Source organism: Lichenostomus cassidix, chromosome 1Aa (genome assembly GCF_008360975.1).
Source record: "Lichenostomus cassidix isolate B80296 chromosome 1Aa, HeHo_3.0, whole genome shotgun sequence".
NCBI lineage: Eukaryota > Metazoa > Chordata > Aves > Passeriformes > Meliphagidae > Lichenostomus > Lichenostomus cassidix.
This window is the reverse complement of record NC_139480.1, coordinates 22,872,252-22,883,480: the sequence shown is the minus strand read 5'-3', so window position 1 is coordinate 22,883,480 and position 11,229 is coordinate 22,872,252. Positions and strand designations below refer to the sequence as shown.

General features: G+C 37.9%; 1 protein-coding gene across 1 annotated transcript; it reads right to left on the bottom strand.

Moving 5' to 3' along the window:
- Positions 1 to 1,313: 1,313 nt before the first annotated feature.
- LOC146443313 (uncharacterized) lies at positions 1,314 to 5,302 on the bottom strand. Its single transcript, XM_085079343.1, has 3 exons — positions 4,782 to 5,302; positions 3,677 to 3,779; positions 1,314 to 1,621 (listed from the first exon to the last, which is right to left on the bottom strand). Exons 1-3 carry the CDS (start codon positions 4,979 to 4,981, stop codon positions 1,550 to 1,552), a joined length of 375 nt encoding a protein of 124 aa, XP_084935469.1. The 5' UTR covers positions 4,982 to 5,302; the 3' UTR covers positions 1,314 to 1,549.
- Between the last annotated feature and the right edge of the window lie 5,927 nt (positions 5,303 to 11,229).

Here is an 11,229-nt window from a genome sequence, read left to right as displayed (position 1 = left end):
TTTGGCCAGTGTGCTTTGAATCACATGTGGCCATGAGGATATAACACTTTGATCAACTTGCATATGGATCTCATTAGGAACTAGTGAAAGACATTATTTACAAAATGCACAAAGAAATAAACTGGTGCCAAAACAAAAGAAAATTTTTAAAAATTGTCCTCTGACAGCACAGACAAAAATTAGGAAGCAGACACCATGCTGAGCATGTAGTCAGCTGCTTAGCTCTCCCCTTAGTCTGGCAAAATACTTGATAAGTGACGAGAATTGGATCTTCAAGTACATAGACGTAGCCCATCACCTAAAAAAAAAATACTCCGTGCCTTGACATATGGATCATGTAACTGCCAAGAACACCTCCTGTCTGGCTTTGGTGCAAGAACATCTGATGACGGGGACAGAGAGCTTGCTGAAGAACACCAGAAAGAGGAAAAGCCAGTACAATTGGCAACAAAACTGCACTCCAGATACCCCTGTGCACAGTAATTGTGTTGACCTTTTAGAGAAACAAAATAATATAAAAGTGCTAATAGAAATATAATTTTTAAAATTTGTCTTAATATTTGTAGTTGCTTTATATGAAATTGAAGTGGTAGCTCTATTTTTGCTAAAGAATTTTCAGCACATATTTAAGTATTTGTGAAGGAAAGAGTAATGGATTCTTCAGATCATAGCAAACTCTACCTTTCTGAAGACAGAAAAAGAACAAATAAGATTTATCCTTTTCATAGAAACTATAACCATAATGGAAAATGGAAATTATTGTGCTTAATTCAATACAACTATTAGCCTACAACTAAATATGGGCTTTTTTTTAAGGAGAGAATTAATTGTAAATAAAGAATGAAATCTATTAATACATATAATAATTTCTATAGTTCAAGAGACATGGTTTTATTATTTTGTCATTTGTATGCATCTATTTATGGTATTTATAGGCTTTTTGGCAGAGCATGATTATCTTGAATTAGAGTCATGCACTCTGAAGTGCCAGAAGGAGACTCATCTTAGTGGTCTATATTTACTGAGTGCTAATGAGCATTTTGCTTTGGATTTCATAAGCCAGGTCATTTTATGCTGACAAATTAAAGTTACTGGTTGCATTTGTAGATACTGAACAAATTGTAGTTGTTGCCATTGCCAGTGAAAAAGAAGTTGACACATGAAGAATTGGTATATGCAGTATAGATATTAAGATATAAATCCTGTATCCACGCCTCCAGTTGAATAAGGTTGTTTCATACCTTGGAGAAGAAATTAAATACCTCTGGCAGTTTTCCTCAGTATACTGTTGGGTCAACACAACAGAAATATCTACTCTCCATTCTGAGCAGGGATCCATGCCTTCATTCACACTCAGGCTTATTTCTCGCCCTTGGATCAAGATCAGAGACACGTTTGAAGAAAATCCCAGGGAATCCTGAGGGAGAAAAATTGGACCTTGATCCTAGTCAGAGTGTGGATCCAGCCTGTCTGTAGGGCATATAGTCCAGCCAAAGCACAGGGTATCCCATCTGTTTTGGTACAGATGTCAGGTGAGGACATATGATGTTCAAAGGATTGGCAGATGGAAGATGTAGGTAGCTTGAAATGTGCCCATGTTCCTGTTCATACACAGCAGCATCTGAAATGGAAACACCTTACAGGCAGTCAGATGAGAATGCATTCAGAGAGGTCAGGAAGCCCAGCTGTTTGTTGTTTGGCCAAGGCTGCTAAGCACAATGCACACTCGATCCAATTATTCTATAGTGAAGTAAGAATATCCTTTGTGCATCAAACGGCTGTGTATAAAAGGCTGGTTTAAATTAAGAAAGAGTACTCTTAGATAATTTGATAAGAGATAAGAGTACATTGGACAATTTGTCATGTCTCCGTAGTTGATGTAATGAAGCACTATGGACTCAGCCTTTGAACTGGTTTCTCTAAAGCACCTCTAGAAGTTGAAAACCTCTAAGACATTTTAAAAATTGCTACTGTATTTGCCACTGAATTGTAGTATTTGGCCCAGTAACAGAGATTCTAAGAATCTACATCAGAAATTCTTTTAGTTCCTGTTATTTTTACTACTTTTGCTAGAATATAACTAGCCACACTTTATTTAGAAAGAACAAGAGAAAGAGCAGATGGCAGAATTATTTATGTCTGCCATCACAGTTTTTTGACAAGAAGAATTTTTTAAAATCAATGTTTTAGTGTATACATCTCATGCATACATATATTTATGCAGATAATAAATCCTAGGTGTGTGCAAGTGTGTGCACACCTGTATTTATGATTTATTCACAAGATGTTATTTCATCTATGATTTATTCCCAAAATGTTATCCCAGAATGTCTACAGTTTGACAGTTTATTAATATTAATATATTCCAATTGCTTTGGATTATTCCGTTTATTGAACAATGAGAAAAGACAATATTCATGAATTCCAAGGAGACAAACAAAATTACTATTGCTGTTTTAAATGAAAACCTGCAAATGTCTTAAAGGAAGTGTTTTGCATAGGGAAGAAAACATAGATCTTTACTATTTCATGACAGGCAACAACCTTGTCACTTACTTTAAACATCACAGTCTTGCCTAGGACCAAAAAAATAGACTTAGCTATACAAATAAAGAGGACTTTAAGAGTCATATAAAATGTCTTCTTATCTTAATGATACAAAATTATTTAAAACCCCATATGTGACACAAATAAGAAATTGCTCAAGTAAAGACAACACAATTAGAAAAACTAGTAACCTCTGAAATTCTTGCAAATACATACTGAATTTAGCATTTTATTCACTTATAAATTTAGCCTACTTAATTGAACCAGATGAATTCACTGGTGAGTCCATGCCTGTAGTACTGTGTCCAGTTCTGGGTCCCTCACTACAAGAAAGACATTGAGGGACTTGAGTGTGTCCAGAGAAGGGCAACATATGTGTTGAAGGTTCTAGAGAGTGAGTCATATGAGGAGTGGCTGAGCTAGCTGGGATTGTTTAGCCTGGAGAAAAGAAGGCTCAGGGGCGACCTTATCACTCTCTGCAACCACCTGAAAGCAGGTTATAGCCAGGTGTGGGCTGGCTTCTTCTCCCAGGCAACCAGTGACATGAGAAAATGGCCTCAAGCTGCTCCAGGTCGGACATCAGGAAGAATTTCTTAAAAGTGTTAATAAAAATAAATAAAAAGTGTTGCTAACATTAGAATGGGCTACCCCTGGTGGAGTCATCATCCCTGGAAGAGGTTCACGAAATGACTGAACGTGACATTTAATGCTATGGTCTAGTTGAAAAGGTGGTGATTGGCCTTGAAATCTAGTTGACAAGGTGATAATTGGCCTTGAAATCTAGTTGACAAGGTGATAATTGGCCTTGAGGTCTTTTACAACCTAAATGTTTCTGCGATTCTGTGAATTATTATTTTGCTCTGTGTTGATCTGTTGTGCATTTTCTACATTACATGCATGAAAAAAAGTATTAAATCACTGGTGCCAATATAATAAATGTGCCCTTCAAGGAAATAAAAAGCTTGCACAAGTGGTTATCTAATATGACATGTATGTAGAAATCTTGTTGATACATAATTTTAGCTGACTGTATTCTTTTAAATGTATCATTTTGTCTGAGTAGTTTTCCATGAGTAGTTAAAGCTGCTGAAGCCTTAAGCCACAAGCTTCAAACACCCACTCAACATACCTTGAACTGTTGCTTAGTTCCTGAGACCAATGCAAACTGAAAGATATGGAAGCCACCACTGTCAGGAGAAGCTGAAACCTGTCCAGATAAGCAAGGTAATGACCTACCAGGAGACAGAGAAAGAATCCACTCAGGAACAAAAAAGATTCCAGAACAAAAATCAACCAACAGTGCAAGGTGTATGAAGAGCTGGTGAGGATTGCAAGTACAGATGTTAAGGCTGTAAAGGCCCAGGGATTTCCTTCTTCTGGGTCGCTACCCAGAGGCAGCCAGGTAGATCTGTTTCTACCCCTGTGCCTTCCAAATTATTTTGAATTAAAGCCTGAGATTCAGCTACAGGATACTGAGGGTAGAGAAAATTCATTAAGACACTTAGAACAATGAGAATCTTCTTCAAAAAAAGATGTTCAGTTTGACAGGTGCTTGAGCTTTTTGATAAAATCAGAGAATCATAGAAACATTTATGTTGTTGTGTTGGGTTGACCTTGGCTGGATGCCAAGTTCCCACCAAGTGGCTCTATCATTTCCCTTCCTGGCTGGACAGGGGACAGAAAATAAGAAGGAAAATGACTTGGAAGCTGAGATAAGGCAGTTAACTAAACCAAAAGCAAAAGTTTGCACATGCACAAGCAAAGAGGAAAAAAATAGATTTATGCTATACTTCCAATCCGCAAGCAATATTCAGGCACTTCCCAGGAAACAGGGCTTCAGTGCACCAAGCAATGCGCTCCAGAAGGCATACATTATAAATAATGAATACTCCCACTTCCTCCTCCTTTCCTTAGCTTTTATATCTCAGCTGATGTCAAATTGTATTGCATATCCCTTTGGTTGATTTGGGTCAGCTGGCCCCCAGCCTATTGAAGGCGGGGAATGTTGACAGTGCTGATGCTGTTCCACCACTGCTCAGCTGTAGCCAAAACACTGGGGTGTGATCAAAACCTTTCTGCAAAGCACAGCACTGTGAGGGCTGCTATGGGAAAATGAGCTCCATCTCAGCCAGAACCAACAGAGTTGGAAAGACCTGTTAGACAAGAGAGTCCAACCATTATCCCAGCACTGCAAAGCCCCACACTAAACCATGTCCTTAACCACTAAACCATACCTCCTGGGATGGTGACTTGAGGTTTCTCGCTCTAGGGAGGTGGCAGGACCCCCAAAACCCCGCAAAGAGGGGTTGCCGCTGCGATGCGAACTCCCACACAGCCCGGGCCGGTTGGAGCCGGGGCGCCGCGAGCACGCGGGAGCGCATGAAGCTCGAGCATCAGAAGCTCTGCAGGAAACGTAGGTGAGGCAAAAGAACATACTGGACACTGTCTCTGGTCTCCCAGGGAGGTTTATTCAGGTCTTCGGGGTGGGGTTGCAGGGAAGGGGAAATGGGGAGGAAAGCGGGGAAAGGGCAAAGGGGCTGGGAGCCTAAAAACAGCGACACCCGGGCTGACGCTCGCATGGGCTTATAAGGGAAGGGAAAGGGGGAGGGATTGGCTCTGGAGAGCCAATCCTGGAAGGTCTGAGGGGAAGAAAGGTAGGGGAACACACCAATAGACTTCTGATAAGGCAGGATGCATATTTCAAAACAGCCAATAACATACAGAGCAGGGGAACAAAGGAAAAACCTTGAGGAGCTTTGCAGAGCTACACTGCAACAGTGACTCCAGCACTTCCCTGGGCAGCCTGTTACAATGCTTGACAATGCTTGCTGTGAAGAAACTTTTCCTAATATCCAAACTAACCTTCCCTGGAACATTTCCTCTTCAATTACTTGTTTCTTGAGAGAAGAGACCAATCCCCACCTTGCTACAACCTCCTTTCAGCTAATTGTAGAGAGCAATAAAGTCTGCCCTGAACATCCTTTCCTCCAGACTAAAACCCCACAGCTCCCTTGGCCACTCCTCATAAGACTTGTGCTCTAGATCCTTCCCTGGTTTCATTGCCCTTCTGTTGATGTGCCCCAGCATTTCAATGTCTTTCTTGTGGTGTGGGGCCCAAAACTTAACACAGGATTCAAGGTGCAGCCTGGAGAAGCCTGGATAGAAGTAATTCACACATGTAATATTTGACTTTAACTCTCCACTATGTGATACTGATAAATGTGATGTGACTCTCCAACACAGTTCAGGTTGTCTGTTGGTGCACAGGGTAGGACGAAATAAGAATTAATTAAAAAGTTTTATTCTTTATGCAGTTGTCTATTGTGATAGTTAATAAAGCTGTTCAGAGGAAGAAAGTAATTTGTTAAAAAATTCATAAGCAAAAATAACCACCTTGTAAATAATGTCATGTATCTTTTACTTTCACATTTGTTTGCTATTGAGGTACTAGCCCGGAAACTTTCTTTTGCCCCTTTTATTTTTGTGCTTTCTTCCACGCTCATATATGGTAAGAAGTGACTTCCCTCAATCCTATGCCAAATCTGTATTTTCTGTTCATTCAAATTCTTCTAAAAATACATTGCTCTCAATGAACCATAAAACTAAAGCCTTCTCTATCACATTTGATATGCTGTATCTGAATTTATTTAGGAATAAATTATAGTCAGAAAACCTAAATTTCTTCCTCCCTCTGATCTTTGCAGTACATTTTCAACATTCCAGCTTCTTGTTCTTTCCCATCATTTCAAACAGATATCACATCATCAATTATGAAATTAAAATCATTGGAGCTCTGGCACCACTGGCATTTGAGGTATCTTACATTCTTTGAAGATGTGAATCTACTTTCATTTTCCCTTTTCATGCTCCTTTAAAAGGCTGATGCGTTTTGAAGAGGCACATAAGATCATGTACCAAGCCAAGATGTAATTCAGTTCTGAATGTTTGCCCCATAATCCTCTCTAGTAAATGCTTGCTTGAAAGGCCATGCTGAGCAGGAGAGGAACACGCCAAGGAGACATGTGGAGGCCTGGCACTTCTATGGACTTCAGGATAGGCTGAGAAACAGCTTTCAGCTAAACCTGCATGGAGAGGGCTATACTATAGGACAAACAGTTTTCCAGTCTGAAAAAGTTAAGTAGTTAGTGTTACAGATGTCTCTCTCAGCCTTCTCTGGTGTTCGGCTATGCAGTTGTGAGGTGTACAAAAAAATAAAGAAAAAAGTGCCTCCAACAGCCTTTCACTGCTTTGCAAAGCCAGGGACTTCAGGCTACGTATGTAAGACTCTTAAATCAAATAAATTATAGCAGCTAAAGTGGTATTTTCTTTTGGCTACCTAAAGGTCAAAGATGAGTGACTTATTTATGAGACTTTGAATTCTGTTTTGTTCATCTTTCCTCTGGTTCTCCTATCTCAGGCCTAAAATGTATTATGTGAGAGAATGTTTTACATTTAGGAGATATCCTACCTGAATATCTTTATTGATGCTTGTCATGACAGGCTGGTACAGCACCATGCAACACGTGAAGATACACTCTGCAGGAAACACAATGGCTTAGACTTATTGAGCAGAATTATACCAAAGGCCCAATTTCTAAATATCACTAACTTGACATTTACGTTCTTCAAAGTGTTAACAATGTCAGAAATTATTACTGCAATGTAACATACTATATTTATATCCTGTGCTTAGATTACAAAAAGAAGGCGTTAAAATAACAGTCTTCATTTGTCATTATCCTGCGGCTTAATGATATTTGCTGGTTTTGTCATTTTGGTTAAAATGTGGTTTTGTTATAATTGGATTGGTACAAATTACTTCAGATGACAAATGCAAATCTAAGTTCTGTAAGCAGTATGTGTTTGACGCAAGTTTTGCAAAATAAAAATAAGTTAAAAAATAATCATTGTGGGAGAACTACTATTTAAATAATCCAGGCAGTTAAATAATTCAGACTTTTTTTTATTTTCCTAATATCTAGAAGTTCATAGCAGAGAATTACGAAGACTCAAGTGAACTCTAATAGTACTTTTTTTTGAGTCCTAGAATTTAAAGTTGCTGATTCTCTTTTAACAAGTTTGATTTTACTACTCTCACACAACTACGTATCTGAACAAGTCTTTTTCAAAGTTCCTTTTTTAGGTTGTATTTGAAATATTTTTGATCAAATACTGCATTATGATCACAGCTGTCATTTACATATGAGTGTTCTTAGTCCTGTAAATAACAGTTCTAATTATTTAATCTTTCAAGAAAGGCAACCTGGCACCTGCTTGAAATTTAAGTTGCTGTTATCAATTCCTATGCAGTGTTTTACATCCAGACTAATTATCTTAAGAATGTTGTTAATGTACAATAATAAGTTAAATTCAAGATAGCTTATTAAAATTATTTATCTTCATTATGACAATATCTGTAATTATAATGATTATACTAAGTGCAAGAATTTGAAATTATATATTTCTCCTCCTGGTATTGCAGGATAAACTATTCATCTGAAACTTCAGATGAATTTCACTATCTTACTATCCCAATTCCTGCTATTCCTGCCTGGAAAAAATTAATAAATAAAACTTCAGAAAGTCAAAATCAAGATTAGGCATATTAGGACAAATGGCTGCTGGTGCTAGCAGTACAGCAGTGTATGAATGTATATTTTACAGCCTTTTGCCCACTCTAATTTTAAAAGCTTCATAGATGATCTTTAAGGTCCTCTCCAACCCATTCTATGATTCTATATGTATTATCAAATTCCACAGTAAAAAAAATTAATAAAAAAAATCCCTGAAGGCTTTTCCACAGCTTTTCAGGAAATAGGAGCCATTGATCAATTCAAGGGGAAGTGTTGGAGTCTCACAAATGGTCAAATGTTCCTGGTAAGTGTATCTGTGTTTCAACGATGCCAAATAAACATATTAAATAACATGTACCTCTAATAAACTGGATGTCCTCAGGAATTTTGCTTATGAAGTGGCTTCACTGGATATTGAAGCTGAGCACTAGGCTAAGCATTAGGCCGCAAGTTCTTCAGGCAGAACTGAAGTAATATGGCAATTTCTTCTTAATTATTAGCTAAGGGCTATTAAGAACTGTATTTAATTTATAAATGGACTATGGGTACAAATCAGAGCCCTCCCAGCACAAAATTTTGCTTTAAAAAAGTAAAATATAGCCCATATGTTTACTATGCTACTGATATTCTCTGGTACGTGAGTTGTCCTGAGTAGGATAAAATTGTCCTGCAGTAGACTTTTTAATTACAACTTCCCCAAAATCAGATGAATTGTACAACACATTAAAAAGTGGGGTTTTTTTCTAACTGGGGAGGATAAAGTCTAAATGCACATTAACAAGGCAAATCTTAGTAGAAAATGAACTCTGAACAACAAAATGTTGAGTTCAAAAAGTTTACTACCATTTGTAAGTAGATTCCCTAAACTGGAATTTTTCTCCGTTGTTTAGGCATTTTTATTAGAAATGTACACAGGACTTGAAATAATATGTATTGGGCTGTGATTGGGGAAGACAGATAATAGCACATGGCAACATGATAGTCTGAGAGGATGAATATCATTAACTGTGAGAAATTTCATACAAAGACTGACCTTGGTGATTATATTTTGATTTTTAATTTTAAAAAATTAAAAATTGTGTTAATAATAACAGATTTATATTTCAGGTTTGAAAATATCTGTTTGCATTTTCTGAATATCATTAACCACTTACATCAAAGATCCTTCGATTTTGACAAGAATGCTTTCAAGACCCATAAAGTTCTGCTTGTGTTCATACCCAGAACTATCTACATCCTAAGAGGGCTGAACAGTTTGGCATTTAGCCCAGACCTAGAAATCCATACATTAGGCAATTCTCAACCTAATCTAAGAGAGGCTTTATTGAGGCTGAAGGGTATGAATAAAACAGTGCTCCTGTCTGCAACAGTGGGTTCAAGAAAAATTCAGTTCTGATGTGCTTTATAGCTCATGTGAAGGCTCATGTAGAGGTCAACACTTAAAAGCATTTTGGTAAAAGCTTCCTCTGAGGATATTGGAAACTCTTGTGGTTTAGTTTCTGCTTTTGCTAGATATCAGACATGCTTTTCTGGATTAGATATTAATCATTATGACATAGACATTTCTAAAATATTTCCATGAGCTCACCCCTTCTTTGAATCATCTCTGTACAAGACAGCATTATTCCAAAATCAGTAATACTGAGTAAGAAAGACACTGAGGAATGCTGTTGCTGGAACTTCACTAATAACTCTGCCCTAGAAACACCTTCTTCCCTCTAAGATCTGATATATTTTGGATACAACATTCATAGTATAGGGAAAAAAAAAGTGAGACTAGTTGAAGGACTGGGAGCTTGGAATTCTCTCCGCTGTACCGGCTCTCCGAACAACTAAGGGAGTTCTTTTCCCAACGTCTTTGTTTTCCTCCTACCAAATAATTTTCAGATCCTTTTTGAGCTAAGGAAAAGCTTGAAAATGATATTGTGGGTCTGCCTGGCAGAAAAGCAATACTAGCAACTTAGGTAGTTGAAGAAATGCCAGAAATAACTGAAATCGTGGTGAAATCCTCTGTGCTCAGTGTTAGAATTTTGACTGCTAAAATGAGAGGGTATGTGTTGCTGCTTCATTGAAACAGAAAAGATTAACCTTGACAATGTTTAATTAAATTTGAGAGTACAGACTCGAAGTGGAAGGAGATATTTTCCCTTGCACCCAATTTAAATGGTTGAGCTGAAAAAAGTTGAGCTGAAAATATTCTTAGATATTTGTGGCTGATTAATTTAAACAATTACCTCTCTGCCCTATCTTCTGGGTGGTTGTAGCCTCACCCCACATATACATGTACATATACATATACATATACATATACATATACATATACATATACATATACATATTCATTTTAGATTGCAAGTCTACTTTCATGGCCTATTTAGGGTTTCTAGGCAATTCAACCTCTGGTCTGCATTGTTGGGACCTAGAAGTTGCTCAGCTTTGCTATCCCTGCTCTTTCCCACAGTTCTAATTGGATCCAGTTTTTTATCTCATTCTTTTTTCTTGTTATTTCACATGCACAATGTTTATTCAACCACTGTTGTCCTAGGTTACAATATAGAATAGAATATTTAGTATTCTATTACCACACAAGCTGTGGGGCATTAGCTGTTATCTCCTGCTATGACTTACCCCTGATAACTGTTAATGAACCACCAAGAACCCACCGCATGACTCATGGAATTACCTCATCCTATTGTGAGATGCTCTGCCCAGGAGGGAGGAGCCAAGCATTCCCACCTGGATATAACCTGGCCTTGGAACTACCCAAGTGAGCTCCTGTCTATTGGGTTCCCAGAAGACAAGAGCTACCACTGGTCCTTCAGGTGGAGACCTGACCTGACCTGACCTGACCAGACCAGACCAGACCAGACCTTACCTTCCACAGGATCACTGCTTTGACTGAACTACTTCATTTGGACTGCTACCACCACACTAACAGGGTGTCAGGTTGTATCTGACTTTGTCAGTGCTTTTCCTTGTATTATTGCACTTATTGTTTAATTTTCCTATTAATTTTTAATCCTGACTTGTGATCTCCCACTGGTTTGTTTTCAAATGAATACAACTGTTTAATTTACTGCTAAACACTGAATACAACAAATATAATTTT